The following is a 24,406-nucleotide window of genomic DNA, read 5'->3' as shown; positions in this document are numbered from 1 at the left end:
AGTGTGCGCCGGCGGCCACCTCCAAACATTCGCAACAGCCATACACCAGTGCAAACGGCGCAGAAAGTCAGGGGAAGGAGAGCTCCAGTGTCCACATAAACCCAAGTTTCTAAAAAAAAAAAAACGAGAAAACACACAGCACAGTCGCAGCCAAGGGGGGAGGAGGAAACCCGCATTCCCGATCGACAAGATCACAGGCCACCAGCGACGGACAAGAAGAACAGCGGTATGCAAAACAAAAGTAAATAAAATCCCGCCAGAAAGGGACTGTTTTCCATGCCCTCTTATACATGGGACACGTGGCACCAGGAGCAATGAGCTACGTATCTTTTAGGTATTATCGAGTGTGCGCGTGCGCAAAGGATATTCTGTGCTGTTTCAGCACCGCCACCTGGCGTTCCGGACGGACGAAATAGAACTACCACTAACTAACATCTCGGCACTCTGGGCTCATGCATATCACTGGCTTCCATTTCACTCTTCGCCTGAGGGGTCGACAAATCTGCAAAAACTCAGAAACTTAAATCATGCCCCTTTGAACAAATAAATAATCAAACTAGCTACTTTACACCCTACAAAGTCCAAATTGTGTAAATTGTACCTTTCTTTGCAAAGGGAGAGTTGAGGACATGTAAAGCATGAAAGCCCGTCTTCTTCAGTTTAAAACTATCCAAAGGAGTAGAGCGAGACACATTCCATATCCTCAATACTCCAACCTGGGAGTCTGAAAGAGACAAGGACAGCTAAAAATATATTTTCTCCAAAACATTAATACAGGTACTATACGTTGTGAGCTTTATGGAAATGCAATTGTGAAGAGCATTGACTGTTTTAATGACATATTTTGTGTTACTGTACAAAGACTGATTGACTGTCTCACTTTCCAGCAGTTAATTATGTTGCAATATGAAAGGTAAGTCACTCTGTAAGATACCAAACACACATCAAGGCAAAGGGGAACCCACCACACACACACACATTGCTTTTTGTTTACCTCCTGTGATGAACATGCCTGGGGCAGATGGGATCCATGCAAGGCACTGAACTGATGCAGCAGCTGAGGGGAAGCAGAAGGACGTAATACAAGCCAAGGCCTCACTGTCCACCAGCCTGATGCCATTATTGAGGTTGGACACTGTGAAAAAGAGCCACTGTTAAATTTGTCTTGCTGAATATGAAATGACTTGCCACAACATCCCCTGATGGGACAAGCCAAAAGCCACAACACCAGCACTGCATCGGGCCTGTGACCCAATGACCAATCACCAACACTTTACATTCTTCTTTTGATGTTTTTTCCAGGCTGTCATGGCAACCTCTTTCAGTTGCTTTGTTTTGGGGGATTATTACCTTGATTCTTTTCATTAGTAGGTAAAATACATGCTCTATTTTAACAACTCAGAATCTAGAAGAAGAAGAGTCCTGGCTGGGATTCGAGCAGCAAGCACAATGATTTATTTGACAGAGACATACAAATAAGACATATTCTGGCCAGAAGGGATAAGAAGTCACACAAAAAGATGCACTGGTTTTTATAACCTTTCTAGATATACGACCAAGCCTTTTTTTTTTTTAAGGGCGTAACATCTTAAGGTAACTAACTTTATTGACTATTCCAAATAATTGTCCACTCCTACTTATCAGCCTAATTATACAGAAGGATTTCTTTCGGGCACTAGCGTGCGCCACAAGCTTACAGTTGACTTTGTGCTGTATCACTTTGTGACCATTGGGGACGCTGTGGGTCCACGAAAGAATTAGGTCCTTGTCCTTTTCATGCACTGATCTGAACATATGACAGGATAGTGGATAGGCCAAGACTTTTGAAGCCACTTTGTTTTTATCTGCTCAAATGTATTTTGTATTTTGTTGCTCATCGCCCCGACAAGCTCCCCGGATCTACTCTGCCCCACTAGAAGGAAGAGACAAATAGCAGGGCTGGACCTGCTTTTTGGGATTTAAAAAATATAGAAATTACATTGAACAAATAGAAACAAATATAGAAATGACTAGTTTTTAAATGTGACTGAAACTAACATTAGCATTTTGTACCTAATTGTGTAAATCCTGCCCTTGCTAATAGTAATTCAAACACATTCTAGCACAAGGAAGTTCAAGTGTGATTGCATTTCATTCTTATGAGCTCTTACAAAATATAAAATTGGTCTTGTACCTTGCTTTATTATCTCCTTTTTTAGGCTTTATGATTTATATGTAGGGCTTATGAGAGTTTCTAAAATAAAAAAAATAAAAAAAGATATTTAAAGTGTTGACTGTTATAATTGTTTAATTTCTGACTTTTCAGAGAATACAGGTGGTCAAATCAATTTCTTTAGCACTCTTGACTTTAACTTTTTATACTTTCATGATTGTTCAGCTTTACTGATTGTGATCTAGTAAGTTGTTATTTTAATTTTTGATCATATACAACATAACTATTGATGTTGGTTGAAATGCTAAGCTATTTTAGGTTGATACATTAATACATATAAAATTAGACATCTTCATGAAAACATTGTAAACTAAAGTGGGCCGGTCTGAGCCATGAAACTCCAGGGCTGAAAATGAGTCCTAGTCCGGCCCTGCCATTATCCAACCTTTTTTTACTCTTGTTGTTTCGTTTTACCTCACGCTGGTCTCCTCTCACCTTGCGGTGGTGTGCACATGGCGATAGGCTAGTAAGACTACATTTCCCACGAGTCTTCGACACGAAAGCAGGAAGTAGTTGTAGTTACGGTATGATGGAAATAGAAACAGCTGCGTGGTCTTACGGATTGGATCAACCTGTCTCTAATAAAAAACAGTCCCATATCGATCCAGTCATTTTGGCCTGTATTGGACTCGATGCCGAAACAGTGGGTTAAACGGACCATGCCTAAAAATAACCCTCCCAACTTTGGGTTTAATACATGCAACAATAAAATGTGGGAAATTGTGACTGCTTGCGGTACCAATGCCAGTCTGCTGTCAACTACATCAACAATTATTGCTGTATTTCTCCAAGATGTGTCTAACTGCCAGTCAGCCTTGATGGTTACAGGCCAACGGAAATCAACACTCGTTTTACACTCCTTAAAAGGTTGTGGTCTGCATATTGAATGGACAAAAATCTGATGAGTTATAATATTATTAATTTTCCAAACCTAATAAGTAGTCTGTTGACAAAAGATCCCATTCCAGAGCACTGACTGGGTCCTCTTCATCTGTTCCCTCCAAACACTCAGGACGCAACACATGCTTCTGACTTTTACATCCTACACACAGAAAGAAAGAGGAGTTAAGACAGTGTGTATGTGTGTTTACACTTCACAGTGACTGACTCATGTGTGTTGTGTTACAGAGAACAGGGCAAAACAAGAAATGGTTGAAAGTGGATGTTGTGGTCAGAGGTGGCAAATCCAGATCCAGAAAATAAAAACCCTGCCACAAAAACAGACCCTTTGTGCTAGCTAGCTAGCTCCCTACCAGGTAACCAAGCACCCGGGGAGCTAACTAGGGAGCTTGCTAGCTAGCATCTGGGGCTAAAGCCAAACTGTGGCAGGGTTTTTACTTTCTGGACCCGGATTTGCCACCTCTGGTTGTTGGGAACCATCCATAGGCCTACCTGGCTGGAAAATAGACAAACTTCCATCTGTGTGTCCAAATACCAATTTCCCCTTTTTGGTTGGGTGCCATCTGAAGAGACAGATATCAGACAGGAAAGAGTGGGCCTCTTTATGCACTGTCACACCAGAGTCCGAATTCCCATAGGCCCAAATATATAGTGGGCCACGTTGAGAGACAAATGCCACACCATCAGCTGAATTCCAGCACCAACTCACTGTGGCAGGGACACCTGAAAGCAAGGACATACTGTGATAGTGTACATTAGAACCTTGGGACAATCAAACACAGCTTGATTTAGCCATGCTACCTTTAGTGTTGTCCAGTCGTGCTACAGCCTTTTGCTCAGCTACATTCCACACAATGAGCAGGTTATCAACTGAAGCTGATGCAAACAGATCAGGGTTATCAGGACACCAACTAATGGCTGTTATAGTCTTTTTGTGTTCTGACATGATGGACCTCAACTTGAATTCATTGTACTGCTGGTCCAACTACAAGAGACAGACAGAAAGAAGTCATAGTTCAGTGGTGTCCTATTGGTTTCAGTGAAGTTTGGAATTATCATAGTACAATGGGATAATAATATTGATGCTAGAATAAACATTGCCTTATATGTTACATAAAGAACATAATCCAGTATTGTGCAAGTGTCTCTGGTCACTATTTGATTTGTTGTTCTACCAATGCTACTAAATAATTAGCATATATAACCATAATGAGACCCCTGCCAAACTTTTAGCAAAAGTGAAATACAATTAATGGAGTGCTGTATTTATTATTATATTATTTATTCATCCACGTGCTTGTTAATTAGCAGGAAGATGACAGACATGAATGGTGGAATTATGTTCCACCAAAAGGTGAACATGAATTAATTGTATGCTGCATTCTACAAAGTTTGTGGAAATCATTTTTCTTAAATGACCTTGCCAACTGTAACTAATCTATTACAGTATTTACTGGAACTCTGATACGTACCCAAAATCCGCATTCGCTATTCGTCCTGACATCAGCGAACATGTTCCGAATCAACTGGGTTAAATGGGTTACTCATTGTCTTTTTGCAGAAAAACATGTCATAGTCCGACAAGTGAAAAATCTAATTTGATGAAAATGGTAAATGAAGTCCACTTATATAGTGCTATCTGCATAATACTATACAAAGTGTATCAGACTGCAGCCTTTATTGGCATGTTGATGCAGCACATTATTAAACCACGGAAAGGTTTTCCTTCGAGTTTAAAATAACTTACTTTAACCTCTAGGATCTCATGCTGTGCACTGGCCAACGGCAAAACCCAGGGCGTAATTCTTCCTTTGGTCCTGTTTTAAATCTTTTTTTTTTCCCCTAAGAAAAAAGGTCCTGTTTTAAATCTATCGCCATTGTGTTGACTAGCCTCGTCCTAGCAAGCGCTAAGCTTGTTGGTCTCTCTCATGCCCAAGTTTGAAAACTCATTTTCATTTGTTGCTAGGATGCCGTGTGAGGCCAACAGTGAAGTAACGACAAAGGCATTGATACATAACATAGCTGAGCTTTATTGACTGACAACTGAACACATTCGTTTAATGCTCATTAGCCAGCCACATATTCCCATACAGATGCAAATACTTCTGATTAGGGCTGGGCATTAAAGTAGTGACTACTAACATAGTGCTACTATGGAACTTTTCAACTGTAATAAAATATTTTCATAACTTTTCTGATGAAACATTGACTTAAAACTAGTTGAATGGTACCTTTGCCGTGGCCTGAGGGGGTCTGTATCATTTCTACTGGCGCTAAACAACTTTGAGGAGGATGGTAGGAACACTGTCACACAAAAAACTACAAATGTGCTGTCTGCTTTATGGCATACGTCACTTCCCTCTTTCCCCATGCGTTACAAAGACGGAAGTCAATTTGAATGTCGTGAGCTAAAAAATGACGCAATGCGCTTGTCCTCATGAGAATTGTGGTCTTCCTTCAGGCATAACGTTACCGACTTTGTCCATATGGCGACACCATAACCAACGTTTTGTAAAATAAAATTTCCTTAGTTTTGCTTTAAATCAAATTAATTTGAATAATCATCTTTTTCAAAATTGAATTGTGAAAATGAGTAAAATAGTGAAATCAAGGTGCATATAAATAAATACGCTCTTTGCTTCTTCTGGATTATTAAAAGTTGTTCTGTTATATCCAAGCATTTTGAGTTGTAATTTGGCAAAGTGGCAGAATGCTGAATGGGAGGTTTACAAGTTGTGTGTACAATAGTTACTAACTAATTAATTGTGGCATTTAAGCATAATGCATAATATATTAATTGCTTTTTGCTTATTAAGTTAAGTTTAAGTTCAAACTTATTTAAAATCGGTATACATTATTGTCTGAACAGTTTGTACAGGATTTATTTTGGAATAAATGAAATCTTTAAATAAATGTTTGTTGGGTTTATTATTAATTTGTAATCATTCAGAATGACTGGAAGAAAAAAAATCAAGAATTTTAATTTTTGTCCATATTGCCCAGCCTTATTTCTGGGAGGCTATGTTACACATACTGAGTACATGAATGCCATTCAAACATTCCTCTGTAACAATACACGCAACAATATGCTACGACCAATTCTGACTCGAATCCAAAAATTCAGATTCGGTGTTCGTTTTCAATTCACAACCCGATTCGAGTCACTACCGGTTCATGCACAGCTCTAAAACATGAATGAAATATTACCAAGCCTACTAGAAGTTCAATTAAAAGCTCACCGCAGTATCAGTCAAAATTGAAAATGATAATTAGGTATCACGGTGAGACAGGTGAAAATATTAATACACACATAGCTTACCTGGTAGATGTAAATGGCAAGAGTAGCACAGTAGGCGAAGCGGTCTCCACTTGCAGCACATACATCGTTATTCCAGGGCTGACAGCCTGCTGCAAGTAAACCCACCTGCTTTACCTTGGCCATTTTCACCTAGACCAATACACATGCATAAATAATATGAAAGGATTGGTTAGCTAAAGTTCACTCACATATGGCTTATTTACAACAAAACGGATTGGATGGAACCAAACCACATGATACCACAATTTGGGCCAACAGCACTACTTCTACTACGCAATCTTACTTTTGATACATGGTTGCGGTTCTAACAATCAATATCAATTTCACACTTTATTTTGGCATTTATTTTAATTGTGAAGTTGAAATGAAAAATTACTGCCGATGTAAGCCCCATTCATTGCTGAATCAAACCACGCCCATTTCTGATATAGGCCACGCCCCTTCCAAATACAGCTACAGATCATTTAGATGGTTGAACAGATACAGATACAGATAGTGGTTTACTCACTCATCCCTACTTGTTACCAATACTACGTACGTATGAACGGGTATGAATGTGTGTTACGATCAGTGGTACGTTACCCATGCACTGCTAGCACCAATTAAATTCAACAACAGCAAAAACTCATGCTTTCAATTCCGTTGTGTTCCCGGCCATCTTGTCGACTAAGTGATCATATTCTTTAGTTATATACACACACATACTTGTGTCACCTACAAACAAATATCCATCCATCCATTTTATACCGCTGCAGGGTCACGGCCCACGGGGAAGCTGGAGCCTATCCCTGCTGACTTTAGGTAAGAGGCAGTACACTCTGGACTGGTCACTTACATGGAACAGACAACAATAAACACACACATTCGCACCTATTGGGCAATTTTGAGTCTTTATGTAACAAACCTACAAACAATGCATGTTTTTAGAATGTGGGAAGAAGACACAACCATGGGGGAGGCAAGATATAAAAGCAGAGCCTCTGACTATGAAGTTGTTAAAAACTAGGGGTGTCAGGCAATTTACATTTTTTAATGTTAACTCATGATTAATCACAAATTGTATATCTGTTCTAAATGTCCAATAAAATATACAATAAAGTATTATAAAGTAAATAAATTAAATGTTCTAAGTTTCATACTCTTGTTAACATAAAGGTGGAAGAAAATGTTAAACTAATAGAAATGACTGCATCTTTTAGTCATTGATACAGTAATTTCATAATAATTCATAAAATTGTTTGAAGTTAAAATTTAAAATATGTACTGTACTGTACTGTAAAAAAAACAAGTGTGATCTTGATTTGTGTTGAGGTAATTTTTCTGCCACTAGATGGCATATTTGCATTTGTAAAACCTTAGTGACAGCTTAGTCACTAAGCGGTGTCAAACTCCGGTCCTCGAGGGCCCTAGTCCTGCAGGTTTTGGAGGTTTCCCTCTTCCAACACAAGATGATTCCAATCAGCAGGATTGTTATCAGCCTTATGCAGAGCTTGCTGATGAGCTGATCATATACTGTATCAGCTGTGTTGGAGAAGGGAAACATCCAAAACCTACAGGACTACAGGAGTTTGACACCTATGGCTTAGTACATTTTTCTTTTCATATTAAGAGCTATCTTATCTTTAACATCAAGTAACTTGTGATATTCTGCACATTTTTTAAATTGTAAAATACAACTTGACCCCAGTCTCCACAAATATATGCATTATTATTAAATTTATTACTGCTAAATTTTGACATGGATGTGTCTCCTGCGTTGCTACTGGAATTCCCCTCGTACATGCTTTCCAAGTAAGTGGTGGTCATTAATCGCGTGTTAAAAAAATTAGTGGTGCTAAAGGAACTTTAAATTAACTCATAATTAAGGTTTTTTTAATCAACGTACGGCTTTCTTATTTTGTAATAATACTGGATATTAGTGAGCAATAGCGCACTAATTTTCACCGTTAACAATAATAATAAATACAAGAGTCTTAAAGCATCTTGAAGTAGTTGTCGGTATATGTAATAACATATGCTTTATACTGGGATCCAGTTAAAACTAGTAACTGTCTCCATTTCCGCTTATATCACTCTTATCACACAACACCACAATATATACTGTAGCGCCACGGTTTAAGTACTTGTAGGACAAGATGATTACAAAGAGCTACAGTATGTGAAGAGGATTGCACTAATCTGAACAGTCATTGGCCAAGACAACTGCTTATCTCCTAATTGAGTAAAGTTCCAATGGATAATTTTTCATTTAAAATAAATACATAAATAAATAGATAGATAAATAGATGAATAGATGATTAGATGAATAGATGAATAGATAAATAAATAACAGCGATGCATGCTGTGGATTAGACCTATTGGTTCTATGTTAAACCCCTGCAAATAATTGATGATTGATTGAAGTCTTGTTTATGGTGAAAATTGTATTGGAAAGCAGATGGCTAAATTACATTACAGCATAGCACAGGCAATTATGTATGTATGTATGTATGTAAGACAATTAATCCAGTTATAATATTTTTATAATATATTTTTATATTTTATATATTTTTTTTTTACAAAAAAGTAATTGTTACATTGATAAAAATTAGTGCTTTGAAATATTAAGCTGCCAACTCCCTATTTATTATCTTTACGATTTCAAAACAGAGAATTGTCGAAATGTAAAAAAGGATTCACAATTTACCAGTCACAAATGTAAAAAAATAACAGACGCAAGGGCGGGGATCCACTTTTTTATTTTTATTATTTTTAAAATTTTGGGTCCTATTTACTTTGTAGGTCTAGTTGTTCTTTGTTTGATTATTTTATTAATATTCTGTCTTTTTTTCTCTAAAACGTTTTTAGTAGGCCTAATGATACATAGCTGAAATTGACAGCTGCAAGTTCTTCCTTCCTTAACCCACACTTTTGCTTTCATTATCAATTTTCAGCACTGGACAGCAGCAACTGTGTTCATAAAATCTATTTCTCCCACCTAAGATCGTACATTATTGCAATAATCAAACCTGGCAGCAATGCACGAGTGGTTGCAACATTAATCCATGTAACAGCTATAAGAACAGCTTCTGGGTTGATTTGTAACATAACACTCAAGTTCACAAACATCGGTGCAAATAGTTTGCAACATGCTGATGCGATGAAACAATATACTGACTGTAAGAGCACAAATTGACCCAAACTACAGCCACATCACTCAAACTAACTAACTAAGCCCGCTGCAGCTAGTTAGTCAAATGCCTTAATAGTTCTATTATTAGTTCCCCGTTGTTCAATTAAGAAATATATCATGTATAGAAGAAGGTAGATGGTAGCCTTTGCTGCATGTTAAGCACCATGGTTGTGCCTGACATGCAGGTCTTTTTGTCCGCTATTATTTTCATGTTTACTTGGCACTATTTTTCAGTAAAAAAGATGACCATGTTTGCGTTTTTAAGGGTAAAGACTATAAAACAAATAAAAGGTTAGGTGCTAATAGGTCTGTTATGCGTCTCTCTACATTTGTTTTGATTGTAAATAATCATTTTCAATAATGCAGAGGAAGGCTTATTTTGAGCTTGCAAAGTATAATTACTAGATGCGTTTCCATTAGTGTATGATCAGAACAACATTGAAAGGCGAATCAGTGTACCAATAAGCTAACGTGACGTTAGCTACCTCTAGCCCAAATTGTTATATTCACGTGTAAACAAACACATTTTGGAGTTGCATTCATGTGGGTTGTCGATCTTTTATAAGCTTGTGTAGATGACATCAACAGGTTTCAGCACCAGCTAACTAATACGCAAGGAATGTGTCTAACGAGACGTGCATATCGCAGATCACCCTCATCTACATCACAGGCATGCTGATGTCACACTCGCCCTTTGTCGGTATGAGCTGTGTCGGTGTGCCACTACTGCTGCTTGATATTCCTGCGCTAACAGGGTGCTAATTGTTACATCTACATGGTTGTCTGCTTACCATCAGTTACAGGCTGGCTTGAGCACAATGGACAGCTCCTCGATACTGAAGCCGTCCTGCCGCTCTGTTTGGTGAAGTAAGGCCTCAGTGGCGGCAGTGATTGGCCAGCTAGACGGCTTGATTTAATCCGTTATTGGTCGTCCTCACTGCCAGTCATGCACGTACGTCTGTCACTACTCAAGTACGATGCACGAGTACTGTACGTAGAAGCAAATCAAGCCGTGATTTCTGCATGGCACCGTCTCCATTTTACAGTGTGAGATCAGGGACAGCAGCACGTTCACAAGGGATAAACTGTCTTGAATTAAAATGGTTAAAACTTTCTATTCGTTTCATAACCTTAATTGAGCTAAGGCACATCTTTCTCATTAGAAAAACCCCAATATGCTATAAATATAGAGACAAAAAAAACGTGAACTTTTTAATAATCCAATAAAACCAAGAGTGATGGAAGAAAAATATTTTATTCATAGTAATTGAAACCTTAAATCATGCCATTTACAATCAATCAATGACAGAATCCCAGCTATCCCAGCTCAGATGTTAATAGTTAATAGTTAAAGTTGCAGCGGTCAATGAGGAATCTTAACATATTTATATATATATATATATATATATATATATATATATATATATATATATATATATATATATATATATATATATATATATATATATAATTGTTTTGAGTGCATTTCTGCAGAGGAGCTTATGGAAAGGCAAGTTTATTTCTTTAGCACATTTCACACACAGGGCAAAAACTCAATGTGCTTTATATAAGGAAAGACAACATCTGTAAGCATCGATTAACAGAGTAGTTAACAACATTCAGAAGCAAAGCAGAGAAAACAAAAATAGCTTACAAAATGTACTCAAAGAATGTACAATGACAATGTTAAAACATTACACAGCAAACTTTAAAAACATTTAGCATAAAGAGATTTTCTAAGATAACTAAAAGAAAAAAAGATTTAAAAAGGTTTAAAAGACCTTAATCAAAGGTATAGGAAAAAACAAAGTTAACCTGGATTTAAAAGCATTTACACTCGGTGCTGACTGTTGGCAGTTTGTTCCATTTGTGTGCAGCATAACAGCTAAATGCAGCTTCACTATGTTTACTTTGAACTCTGGATCTCCCTCAGCCAACACAGCTGAGGATCGTTATCGGGCTTCATGCAGAGCTGGCTGATTAGCTGATTGTTTGAAACACCTTTGTTGGCTATGGGAGACATGGAAAACAGACTGGATGGTACTCGAGGACAGCGGTTGAGAACCAATGCACTAGTTGACCCAAGTCTGCAGATCTCAAAGCCCTGTTGGGTTTGTAATCAATTAGCATTTCTTGAATATATTTAGGACCCCAACCATTCAGTGATTTATAGACCAACATCAGATTTTTAAAATCTATTCTACCGCTGACTGGCAACCAGTGTAGGACAGGGGTGATATGTGATAATGGACCTTTTTCACACCACAAAAAAACTGAAAATATATCATCACCAGGAAACTCAGCTTCCGGTCCTTATATTTAGCGCTAGAATCAAGATGGATCGCAGAGTATATTGTACACTACCTCAAGCATTTGCCCAAAATCATCTTAGCCGATGTGGAAACTAGCATTGAGAAAACTCCATCAGAAAAAAAAGAAGAATGACGGAAAGGTTGAGCATTGAGAAATTCATCGAAAAGAGGACTGTCCAAAACGCTTCATGTGCGTGTATGTCGCCTAAACTTTTATGAATGGTCACCAATATTCACCCACACATCTCTACGTCTTATGCCCAGTTCAACCTCGGAAAATATAAAAATAATCGCCACATTATTTTGGATAATATTGGCATTCAACCTTCCTTCCAATAGACCCTCAATATAAAAAGCTTAACGTGTAAACTAGGACCAATCGCCACCAAAATGGACATGCACATCTCTAATTTAGGCCCACGTCAAATCTTTTAAATTGGCAATATGATCGACTCAATAGTTTGAATTTTATGAGCACTAAGCGTTTTCAAATGTGCGCCCTATGCAGAATTTGAGAGTATATGCCTAAAAAATTTAAAATTATTACGTCGATCACTTTCACATTTTCAGAGATTACTGTGGGCATATGTAGATACTGTATGTGCATGTGAATTTTTATAACGATTGGTCCTAGTTCTCTGTAATTAAGCCACGTTCTGTCATCAACTGCTGTTGATACCCTTGGCCGACCTGTTCAATGTGTGTTGCCCAGTACACCACTAGTTCGTTTCTTTTCAGGTCTTTCCAAATTGTTACATTGGCTATGCCCAATGTTTGTGCCATAGCTCTGATTGATGTATCCCTCTTCTCTTACCTTTAAAAGTGTTTGATTATCTCCCATAGACGGCTCTTTGGTCTTTATAAAACAGTAATCATAACACCTCAGCAACGAGAAACACCCATCACTCACATGTTCCAATACTTTTGCACACTTGAAAAGTGGGTTGGTTCAAACAAGAAGTTACTCTGTCTGTATTATGTTAACATCTAAGATGTACATCTTCAAACCTCAAAGCGTATGTAGGAATGGAAAAATAATGGTTTGTTGTGATTGTATTGCTGTTAATGTTTTATGTTGTGTTTCTGTAAATCGCTTTGTGACAGCTAAGGCTGTTTAAAAGTGCTATATAAATAAAGATGACTTGACCATGAAATAAAAGCTGGAATTACGAACTATTAGGGATGGGCAACTAAGTATGGATACCAGAATGGCTGGTAGGCTGGTCACCCGCCCTCTTGTGGCCATTTTACAATCAGGAACTAGAAATGAGAAATGAAGAGAAATGAATTTTAAAAAGCCATTAATTTCATGCAATTTGAAGGGGGTAATGCTATCGGTAGCTATACTCAAAAGTTGAGTACTTGTATCGGTCTGTAAAAAATGGCATCGAAGGCTGGATCCAATGGCCTATACATTAGGAATTTTGCTCAAAAGTTTGTGAACCTCTTCAGCATTTGGGACTTTCCAATTGTTTCAACCTGATTTTGTTGTTCATATATACAAACACACACACACAGTATAGATGCGTGGTGATGGGAAAATTAAGGTACACGAGCTATTTTTTCCCTTCTCGTGATTGTGCTTTTGGTGTAACGATGTATTAAATTCCATTTATTTGCATTGACTTTTATCTTTATACCAAGAACACCATCTAGAGCAGGTGTGGGCAAGTTCGGTCACCAAAGGCCTGAGTCCTGCAGGTTTTGGATGTTCCCCTTGTCCAACACACCTGATTCATATGATCAGCAAGCTCTTTATAAGCCTGGAAAGTGATTAACGATCATGTGCATTCGAATCAGGTGGGTTGGAGGGAAACTTCTAAAACCCCCAAACTTGGTTTCAATCCCCGCCCTCATCTGTTCCATGTAAAAGTTTTTTTTACCCCTAAGATATAACAGATTTTCTCTCAAACAACCAAGCAAGAAAATAGACTAAGACCAAAAACAGTGGGAAAACTATTTGAATAAAAATGAAGCTAAAACTTTGTTTTTTTTTTAACCCACAATTCTGCACAACAAAACCTCGCATGTCGATTTATTTAATGTACACTTGGTGGTGCCAGGGGTGAACTACTTGAAGCCTCAATGCTTCCATGAGTTTCATCTCACCATCACTACCTTTTACTATTTAGTGGAAGAGCATTCAGTTCTGCCTCTCACTGAATTACACATGTATGCAAGTGGAACATACCAGCCATCTTAAGTTACTTCCAGGTGGTAAAACTCAAGTGACTCCCACTGACATCGAAGGACCCAGCAGGCTACTGCTAAGCTACTTGCAAATTGGGAATCAAAACGTCCAAAACATTTTAGTACTTGCCTTCAGCAATTTATGTACAAGTCGTTTTCATTGCAAAGCTAAACTGAAAGGGATTTAATCATGGCACAGGAGCAAGTATCCAGAGTACATTTCGAAAATTACATCAGTGGTCCTACTTATGGAGCGGCGAAATAAGTCACATAACTAACCAATATACAAAAGTTTATTACAACAACAAAAACATTTCTATATGAAGGTTTTAACATTAAAATGGCTGCATGTTTTTAAAGAGCAAGTCAAGAAATAAATGCTCTTTACAATGTTTTAACATTCTGATTTGAGTTTGTGGAATATGAATTACGCAGAATCCATTTGTGTTGCCAGTTGCTGTGGACAGACATCACAATACCCAAAGGCTCAGGGAACAACAGTCAGGGCTCACCCGTTCAACAGCAAGTGGCAAAATAGCAGCCCGAGACATAAAACTGGTGGATTTTGCGGCTTAATCCATATTCTACAATCAGAATATGTTTAGACTAGCGGTGGCGCAAACATGCAAATTATTTGTGACTGTACTTCACTTTTAAGTCAACTAGAAGTCTGAGTAAAATGACAGTGAACGAACAGCACCACTAAACTAAGCAGTGCTTGAAGAAGCAAAACATTTCCTTAAAACCTTGCTGATGCATTGCCGTCCAGTGACCCAAGACCAGGTTAAGTCCTTCAATATGGCATAACAAACCAAAAGTTGACCCTTTTAATATAGCAACAAGGATCTAAACAAATAAGGGGACTAATTGAGAGGGGGGGGGGGGAATTACAACTAAATCCCTGAATTTAACAAGGAATAACAGGTCTGATCACCCGAAGAAGTTGATCAACAGGGACAGCAGGCTATACGGTTTGAACACCCACACACAACAAAAAACTTTTTTTTTTTTTTAGCTTAATGCATTGCAAACATCACATGCATAACAAGCCCCTTGCTTAATCATCTTCATCGTCATCGTCGTCATCATCCTCCTCATCTTCGTCCTCTTCATCATCATCATCATCCTCATCGACTGGTTGGGCTTTCTTGGGCCTACCCGGGCCACTCTTCTTGCCAGCATCAGTTTTCCCTGAGCCGCCTGTTGCTCTGTAAGCGGCAACATCCTGGGAATGAAAAATTTTAGGTGATACATTGTATTTCACCACATTTGAACAATGGAAGAGAAATGTTAATACCTTCTCATATTTCTCCTTCAATTTGCCAGCTTTAGCCTCATATGGAGCCTTGTCTTTAGCAGTCTGTGTGGACCACAACTCTCCAAGCTTCTTGGCAATGTCACCAATTGAGATACCAGGGTTCTCCTCCTTGATCCTGGGCCGGTGGTCCGAGCAGAAGACAAAGAAGGCAGAGCTAGAGAAAAGGAGATAATGTTGACACAAACACTCACACTGATACAATTTGCACTTTGTTTCACTTACGGAGGTCTTTTGGGCGCATTAGGGTCCTTCTTCTTCTTTCCTTTTTTTGCACCTTTTGGAGGGATGTAACCTTTCATCTCCCTGTCATACCGGACCTTGTCATTCTTGGCCAGCTCCTCAAACTTCAGTTTTTCCTTGCCAGACATCGTCTACACACAAAGATAAAAATAATGTTATAGGCTCAATGCACTGAACACAAGTTATTTACAACACACCATGTATACAGTTTGCAGTTAAAAAATTTAACAGTACAATAAATTACTACTTATCTTAACGGTTCCACGAGAAATGTAGTGTTATATCCATAACCAAAACAACCAAGGAGGCACTTTTTACCTTCCATCTTTCAGAGCACTTCTTGGAAAACTCTGCAAATCCCACACTGGTTCCTGGGTGCTTTTTCTTGTGCTCCTCACGGCAGGTCGCCACAAAGAAGGCATAAGATGAGGTTTTGCCTCTGGGCTTATTTGGATCCTTTGTCATGGCTGCTTTTTTATCTAGGGATGATGGATGAAAGTCAAACTTATAGGAGTGACATTTAGAAGGGAATAAGACGCTAAAATGCCATTTACTAAGTAAAACCGTAAATAACATTATGAAGGGGGAAGTTTTATGCTATTAATAAATGCAGCTAGGGAGTAGAACTTACTGTTAGTATTGAACAATCATGCCATACAATAAACGGCACAGGCGCTGAAAGATGCTTCATGGCCTTAATCGGCTTTCTGCTTCGAATGGGGGGGGGGGGGAAGAAAAAAAAGACGAGACTCCATTTTGTATCTTCCCGCCGAAACTTAACTTGGCAAAAACTTAACAAAGTGGCCGAGAAACGCCCTATACCGACCCACACGACGTGCTTCGGTTCGTTAAACGCTGCATATGACTAACGTTTAGAGCCCAAAGGAAGCGCGGCCTATCGAGTCAGTTAGTTTCGAAAGTTGGACGCGCGGCCATCGTGCAAAGCTGTTACCCAAATGGCGTTTGAGCTGTAGTTGTTTACCAAGAAGCGGACGGCCTGCGCAGTATGTTACTCAATAACAAATCTAGTTGTGTAAAACTAATTCTACATCGGCATTAACATACACACTTACTTTAAATTTACGACGGGCAGTTTAACATATTTAAATATCTAGAATGTTCGTTGGTATAAGATATTCCTCGAGACAAAGACATGGACGTCGTATACTTCTAATGATCACCAACAAACGGCTTAGATCACCCAACACAAAACAACGAACATAAAATGTGTATTTGTTAAAAAAAAAAATTAAAACCGGGGGGGACAGCGGGCACTTACCTGCTACCAGTTTAGCCAAGCTGCAACGAACTAAAGACAGTACAAAACCTAGCGGTTTTGTCACGGTGTGCGACGCCACACTAACTTGCTTTGAAGTACTTGTATAACTCCTCCCCACCTAGCAACGGATTGGTCAGATCCGATCGTTTCAATTTGAACCCACAGGACGAGAAAGAAAGGTCATTTTTGATTGGTCAGAATAGAAAGGGAGAAAATATCATGTACGTATGACTTGTCTGAATACTGATTGGTCTGTCACGGGTTTTAAACACATGGCGCGAAAGAGTCTTTGTTAGAAATTAAAAAAAAAAAATAGGAAGAAGAAGCTCAGTTGTTGAGCTTCGATTAGATATGACAAAATAACAGTAACTTGGTGACTGGTTTACCCGCTGCCATAAATATGCAAATAGCGATACTGTAATAAAATGTTATTGGTTTTTGTTTTATGGCATTTCTGGCCGAACATTTATGCTTTCAGCAAACTAGATAGATAGATAGATAGATAGATAGATAGATAGATAGATAGATAGATAGATAGATAGATAGATAGATATAGATAGATGTTAGGCACACAGAGTCAACAACAGAATGTATGATGAACTTGTCTAGTGACAGAAATTACAATATTAACCTGCTTTAACCAGGCATGCAAAGTATTTGTATATAAAATAGCAGAATTCAGACGGAAAGTGTTGATAGACTAATTATTTTTATTTTTACGTTATGCCACAAAGAAAGTCATAAGGAAATTGCGGCAATGTTTTCTTAAATTTCCGTTATTTAATGATGTTGATGCTTTATTGCAGACTCAAAGTCCAAACACAAACAAGCCAACTCCACAATCTAAAAAACAAAAAAGTAAAACACACACACACACAAGGTAATATTAATATACACAAAGAAGCATCGTATAAATGCAAACAGTACCAATGTTTCCAGAACTGTTTTTTTTGTATTTTTTACATTGCACTTTCCCCACACATTACAAACTTAACATTACAAAACAAAGCTAATGGTCCATTTTCCATTCAAACCACGACTGGTAGACAGTACGGCGGCGCTGTGAACTTTTCACGCCGTTCACCAAGACAAAAAACAAAGAAGAATGCTAACACTAACACGACACGCCTCTTTTATTATGCATGTCTAGGGCGACGCTAAAGCAAGCTAGTAGGGGCAAATACGTCCGCGTTTTCCATATGCGTGGACGGCAAAGAAATTGAAAGAATGCTGGCACATTGTACTGAATTGCAAAACGTTGCCCAAAATGCCTTACGATTACGAAAAGGGACATGGGAATGAATTAATTCCTTCCCAGTGTATTAAAATAGAGTCATTCAAATTTTCCAGTATTAATAGCAAACGTTTAGGCGTTGACTACAAACTAAACCTCACGAAAACCGGTTGAAAATAAGGACGTTAATACGATTTAATTTCAACATTGATCCGTTTAGTGGGAATGTCGCCCCAGCCAACATGGCCGCTACGTAGGCACGTCGGTTATGTGGGCTGCTACAGCTCACTGGGAGCTCCATCATGGAAACTGAACGAAGACGTATTAAAAGTGCTTTTGAAATTCTCAGATATAAATAGTCTCAAATACGGCAGATTTATAGAGAAATTGCAATACGTACTAACTTGGGGGAAATAATAGGAGTAAAATATAAAAGATGATATAAAATAACCCTTATTATTCTTAAAATTGGTGAAATTTGTAAAAGTACTGAGATAAACCGGAGGGAATAGGTTATTAATCTGGACAATGAAAGTAAACAATGAGAATCAACGGTTAAAATGAGAGGTTAAAATCGGTTTAATTTTAGTACATCCACACTCCAGTCTGGTAGGTGGCAGTAACGCACCGGCGCACTGGATTGGGTAGTGAAGAAAACTGCGAGACAAGATGGATGATGGCTTTGTGGATTCCAACACTCTCTGCCTGTTTGATGTTGACGGGACCCTGACAGCTGCGAGACAGGTAGACAATACATGGGAGAGTAAAAGTGCGTGTCCTCAGATAAGTGGACTCCCGGGTCGGCCTCCACGGTGCTCTTAAAATCACGTCAGCCCTCCTTTAATTTTGAATGCTCAGCATTAGTTTCTCAGTTTCCCAACCTTTATTGGGATTAAATAATAATAATAATAATAATAATGATAATAATTAAAATAAAATAAAAATCTCACGGGACATCACCAATTCAAAATGTCTCCGAACGTGTGAATATTAAACTAATTTTGTTCGGGCCTCAATTTACTCACAAATTTCTTCGTGTGAACACAAAGTTTATTTGTGGGTGGCGTGGTGAAGTGGTCGTGTCGCAACCATGAGGGTGTAGGTTCAATCCTAGGCCAGTGTGACCATGTCGAAGTATCCTTGAGCAAGATACTAAGAGTTAAGCAAACAAGATACCCCAGTTGCTCCTCCCGATGCTGCGTCATCAGTAGCTGCATGAGTAAGCAAAATGTAAGCGTCATCAGTAGGTGCATGAGTAGGCAAAATGTAAAGCGCTTTAAAGGGCCTACTGGAAAAGTGTTATATCAATAAAGTACCATTTACCATATTTGCAGGAAGACAGGTGGATATGGTTTATTGTATGTATCTGCTACGGTGTTATGGAAGATATTTATTATAATGTGTCAGTCTCTAAAACTGTCAATTGGCATAGAGGATATATTTGTAATTAATAAATGATAATATTTTGTCCAAATCATTTCCCGTGCCACCCTTGGTGATCTGTCACAGCACGCTGGTTGTGAACCACTGCTGCAAAAGTAACACGTCCAAGTCACCTCCCGACTTGGGAATCAAAGCCAGCCTTTCCGTTTTTTTTAATTTTCTAAATCCGAGCCGCTGCTCCTTCAAGTCAGTAAGGAAGAAAAAACTCCTTCGCGCTGAGCCAAACTGCATCACGCCCTCCAGGAACCAGTTACTTCTGTAACGTCATTCAGACATTCTTTCATATCAACAACAGCTCTGCTGCGATAAATGTTTGTAAATGATAATTCATGCAAAATTCCTAGGAAATCACAATCACACAGTGGAGTTGTGCCGCATTGCAGGAAACCCCAACATCCGCTAGCCAATCAGATGACAGTAATGTCAAGGTCCTCCTCGGCCTACAGGTTGAACGTGGTGCCATTGTCAGGGTAGTACCGGTACAACGGAGAAGGGCCTTGTGGGGCTACCTGGTGCTTGCGGGCACCATGTTAGTGGTCCCTGTCGTAAATGTTTCTGGAGTCAAAATGTTCCTTTGGCCAGTGCAGTGAACTCATCAAGCACACCTAATTGGTGACATATTGATGCAGTAGGCAGATTACTGGTGTTCAGGGATCACTAAATGTAATTGGGTGTCTTGCTAACATCACCTGGCAACTCACCCCAACTATATTCATTCATTTGAGTTTTCAACCTCAATTAATGGTAAACTGTGTTTAAAGGTGGAGAACATGTGGGATGTAAAAATTATAAAAGTTTTTGCAAGTGGGCTTTAAATACTTAAATATATTTCTTTGAAAAGTATACATGACTTTTTATGACCTATATAAATAATTCTGAACAACCTGTTCATAAAGAGAGTTCTGTGTAGTAGCTGTATATTTTTATGGCTGCTATGCTATTTATGTTTGTGCTGTTGTATCATTTGTGTGCTTTCAGCCTGTAACTGCGGAAATGGCCACTTTTATTGAGAAGTTGAAGACTAGGGTTTGTGTCGGTGTAGTAGGGGGGTCGGACCTCAACAAAATCAAAGAGCAACTGGGAGATGATGGTGAGACACACAAGCGCCATGAAGCAGTGTTTTTCAAACATAGACTAGGTGCCCACAACATTATTACTACTCGCACAGTCGAATGACATACAATATAATAAATGCATCATAGGACACTCTATGAAGATACACAGGCCGTTATACAGACGCTCCCCTACTTACGAACATTCAAGTTACGAACAACGGTACATACGAACATTTCTGCGCGTACAGTATGTCGAAAAATGTTTGGAAAGAGATGCTGTAAGTTAGATTTTGTATTGCGCGTAGTGCTTCTTTCCGCCGCTAATACCGACGCTTGGCGCTGTGAGAGCTCATTGGAGGCTCAGCAACGTGTCGAGGAGGAGGAGGAAGAAACGCCGGTCCCCATAGAGGAGGAAATAACTTTTGAAGCCGATTCCAGCGACGACGAAGAATCTTTCATGATATAAAATCCTCCTCTTCCTCCTCCTCCATCATCTCCTTAAGCATAGAGTACATCTTCCAAAAGTAAGTTAAACTTCATTTTATTTATCTTATTACGTACATGTACATACTGTGTGTCTCTCGCTCTCTCTCTCTAACATACTGTACGTAGTACAGTACAGTACTGTACGTATTCTCTCCATTTTATTAAAAGTTTTTTTCAGTACAAACCAATGCAGGTTACTTGTACAAGCCTTAAACATACTTATATAAACCTTCAATATACTTATATAGGCTTTAAACATAAGTTATAATACAAAATATAGCACTGAAGCAACTTACGAACAAATTCACCTTACGAACGATCGTCCGGAACGTAACTCGTTCGTAAGGTGGGGAGCGTCTGTACTTATTTGTGAGTGTAGTATAGTTCATTTTGGTAATACTGTACTTATCCCCCTGTTTTTGTCTGCAAACAGTGATCCAGAAAGTGGACTATGTATTTGCAGAGAATGGTCTTGTGGCGTATAAGGAGGGACAATTAATATCTATTCAGGTAAGACATTGTCCTCATCAGCTTCTTAAGCCTACTGGATATTGATGCTGGATATCCTGACCATCAAAATGTCCCTACTTTATCTATCTTTAGTCTATCCAGGCCCATATGGGAGAAGAGCTATTACAAGAATTTATCAATTTCTGCCTCAACTACTTGTCCAAGATCAAACTTCCCAAGAAGAGGTATTATTATTTCATGCTTGTTGTCATCTGCATTTTCTTTTTCGTTATGTCTCATTTGAAAGTGTGAAATATTCAGTTAGGTTGAAAGTAGTTTGAAATTTGTTGTTGTGTTTTATTCATTCTTTCCTGGCAGGGGTACATTCATTGAATTTCGTAATGGCATGTTGAACGTCTCCCCAATTGGACGCAGCTGTACTATGGAGGAACGCAAAGAGTTCTATGAGCTGGACCAGGTAACACCTGTGCACTCATTCTGAGAATACCATTTCATTCCATTTATTTAGGCACATATGAAAAACACTTATAAACAAAACAAATGTAGTTGTAACACGTTTGGTTTAAAAAAAAAAAAAAAAAAAAAACATGCCAGGGAAAGCCCCCAAATCCCTCAAGGGGCTTGACAAGTAGGGCTCCCTTTGGTTAGTGTTTAAGACACCATAAAACCCACTGGGTTAAAAGGTGCAGTCGCAGTTATGGGTATTATTTCTGCATTTAAACCATCAGCGCATGCATGCTAAAACATAAGGTAGCATGCATGCTACTTCATACTGCTGAAAATTGTTAAATTAGTTAAGTATCCCTTTAATATTGAAGCGCATTGCTGTGTTTTTTGTGACAAGGAAGTTTAAAACCTTGAACATATATTTTTTTCCCTCTGATTCAGTACAGGCTTTTTGGTTGGAGATGCAAAGCTGGCTAAGGATAAGAAAGCTGTTAAACTGCTTTCCCTGCAGCTGAAGAGGTTTAATTTATTTTAATGCCCTTAAAGCTACTGAACGCAGAAAATTCAATTTTCAATCGCTACTGCCACCTGTTGATGCAAAATGAAACTGCACACACTTCACATTCACAATGCGTACATTACGTCACATCCGCAGAGGGCGGGAAATTCAAACCCGAATCCAGTCTGAAGACTTGGCCAGAGGCTTGCAAGAGTACCCATTGTGAACAGTTAAGGTGTTAATCTACTAATTAGAAGATGTTTCCGTCATAAATGATCAAATAATAAAAAGGCTATTGGAAAGATATTTTTGGGTAAATTGTTGCAAAGAGCATCTTTAATGTGGCTTTTTTTTTATTTTTATTATTCTTTGATTTATCTTGCATTGTTGTCTTTATGTATGCTGCATGGCTCTTTATACAAGATATAGACTTTTTTGGCTGGTTTGAATTAAATGCCTGTGTTGTTTGGGTAGATAAAGTACTACATAAAAAGCATTACAGTGCAATCCAGTAGTTGTTTGTTCAATAAAAATAAAAATAAAAAAGTCTAATAGCGTCCTGTATTGGTGGAAAGTTGTTACTGCAGTCACTCATGTCTTGTCAGGGGTGATGGTATGTTTGACAACGCTAAATCCAACCTAATGATCACCCAATAATAATAATAATAATTTTACTACATCTGTTAAGGACAGCAACCTTAACATTTTGGCACTATCATCTCCTTCACCTGTTTTACACAGAGGTCCTGTACTAAAAAAAAAATACTGCAAAATATGCACATTTCTGATAGCCTTGTCAGAAGAATTATGTTAGCCACCTTTGCATTTTTGACAGAAACCAACAATGGAGAGTAATTGCTACACTATGTACATGTACTCATGTTGACAGTTTAGAGTCGTTGATGTAATGCGTCTCCACTGGTCACATGTACCGTATAATTCTTGCTTCTCGTGATGGTGAGTGGCACACAGACAGCAATGGCGCCGTGTTCCACCATTAAAGAATGAATGTGCTTTTCATGTGCACATATTAATTCAATACATGTTTCACTGTTCAGAGGTGATGATAAATATTTCATTTTCATCCATAGTTGTGTTAAGCTAGCTCCCATATAAAGCGTCTGGACTCATTTCAGTACGCAAATGCAAAAGGTATAAAGACTGCCTGTAGCTTTTGTGTTTTCTGACCCCAACAGAGAGAAAGAATCCGAGAGAAGTTTGTGTCCGTTTTGAAGGAGCAGTTCAAAGGAAAAGGATTGTCGTTTTCCATCGGTGAGTCATTAACGTTTAGAATACCATTCCCTGTTTGTTACTGTTGCTTTCTCTGCAGGAGGGCAGATCAGTTTCGATGTGTTCCCTGACGGTTGGGATAAAAGATATTGCCTAGGGATCATTGAGAAGGACAACTACTCAACCATTCACTTCTTTGGTGACAAAACAAAACCTGTGAGTATGTCACACTTGTCTTCTGTCCTCTATCTTTTTTTCACAATTCACTCACGATGTACTCCCGCGTGAAGCATACCTTCAGGCCCTTTACAAAGTATCAGTAAAAGCTTCCATCGTTAACTGTTTACTTGCATGCCCTGATTCGCTAGCTAACAGACGATCAGACTCGGAGTGATCAAAATGTCATGACAGTCCGAATCAACATGTCCCGAAAGCACCCACCAGACACTTCGCCAACGGCTACGACATTACGACGAGTGTTTGTTGCATGAATCAGACGGCGCATACCCAAGGCCCGGCCACTTCCCGACTCCCGATTGGTGTATGATAGAGGCCTTAAAACACCCGAAACAACAGTGAGCCATTGGTTACAATGGCTT

The 24,406-nt window shown here is 38.7% G+C and overlaps 3 protein-coding genes across 3 annotated transcripts in view; 1 reads left to right on the top strand and 2 right to left on the bottom strand.

Annotated features, from left to right (window-relative positions):
• The window catches only part of wdr17 (WD repeat domain 17), a 41,671-nt gene extending 31,192 nt beyond the window's left edge, over nucleotides 1-10,479 (bottom strand). The window contains exons 1-7 of the mRNA XM_077571645.1: nucleotides 10,395-10,479; nucleotides 6,432-6,560; nucleotides 3,914-4,097; nucleotides 3,605-3,835; nucleotides 3,144-3,254; nucleotides 995-1,135; nucleotides 602-724 (exon numbers count right to left, since the gene is read on the bottom strand). Coding sequence (XP_077427771.1) covers nucleotides 602-724; nucleotides 995-1,135; nucleotides 3,144-3,254; nucleotides 3,605-3,835; nucleotides 3,914-4,097; nucleotides 6,432-6,560; nucleotides 10,395-10,397 — 922 coding nt within the window. The 5' untranslated portion in view covers nucleotides 10,398-10,479. The remainder of the gene's footprint in view (nucleotides 1-601; nucleotides 725-994; nucleotides 1,136-3,143; nucleotides 3,255-3,604; nucleotides 3,836-3,913; nucleotides 4,098-6,431; nucleotides 6,561-10,394) is intronic.
• A 3,901-nt stretch (nucleotides 10,480-14,380) lies between these two features.
• Nucleotides 14,381-17,090, bottom strand: hmgb2a (high mobility group box 2a). Its single transcript, XM_077571653.1, has 5 exons — nucleotides 16,943-17,090; nucleotides 15,982-16,142; nucleotides 15,646-15,794; nucleotides 15,403-15,577; nucleotides 14,381-15,330 (listed from the first exon to the last, which is right to left on the bottom strand). The coding sequence occupies exons 2-5, from the start codon at nucleotides 16,126-16,128 to the stop codon at nucleotides 15,163-15,165; spliced, it is 639 nt and encodes a 212-aa protein (XP_077427779.1). The 5' UTR covers nucleotides 16,129-16,142; nucleotides 16,943-17,090; the 3' UTR covers nucleotides 14,381-15,162.
• Nucleotides 17,091-18,761: 1,671 nt separating this feature from the next.
• Nucleotides 18,762-24,406, top strand: part of pmm2 (phosphomannomutase 2) — a 7,166-nt gene continuing 1,521 nt past the window's right edge. The window contains exons 1-7 of the mRNA XM_077571652.1: nucleotides 18,762-18,920; nucleotides 20,598-20,709; nucleotides 21,594-21,670; nucleotides 21,764-21,855; nucleotides 21,989-22,088; nucleotides 23,774-23,849; nucleotides 23,908-24,023. Of these exons, the coding sequence (XP_077427778.1) occupies nucleotides 18,846-18,920; nucleotides 20,598-20,709; nucleotides 21,594-21,670; nucleotides 21,764-21,855; nucleotides 21,989-22,088; nucleotides 23,774-23,849; nucleotides 23,908-24,023 (648 nt within the window). The 5' untranslated portion in view covers nucleotides 18,762-18,845. The remainder of the gene's footprint in view (nucleotides 18,921-20,597; nucleotides 20,710-21,593; nucleotides 21,671-21,763; nucleotides 21,856-21,988; nucleotides 22,089-23,773; nucleotides 23,850-23,907; nucleotides 24,024-24,406) is intronic.

The sequence above is a fragment of the Vanacampus margaritifer genome, chromosome 7 (assembly GCF_051991255.1).
Source record: "Vanacampus margaritifer isolate UIUO_Vmar chromosome 7, RoL_Vmar_1.0, whole genome shotgun sequence".
Taxonomy (NCBI): domain Eukaryota; kingdom Metazoa; phylum Chordata; class Actinopteri; order Syngnathiformes; family Syngnathidae; genus Vanacampus; species Vanacampus margaritifer.
Note: the sequence above shows the minus strand (reverse complement) of the source record. Positions and strands in the feature narration are given on the sequence as shown.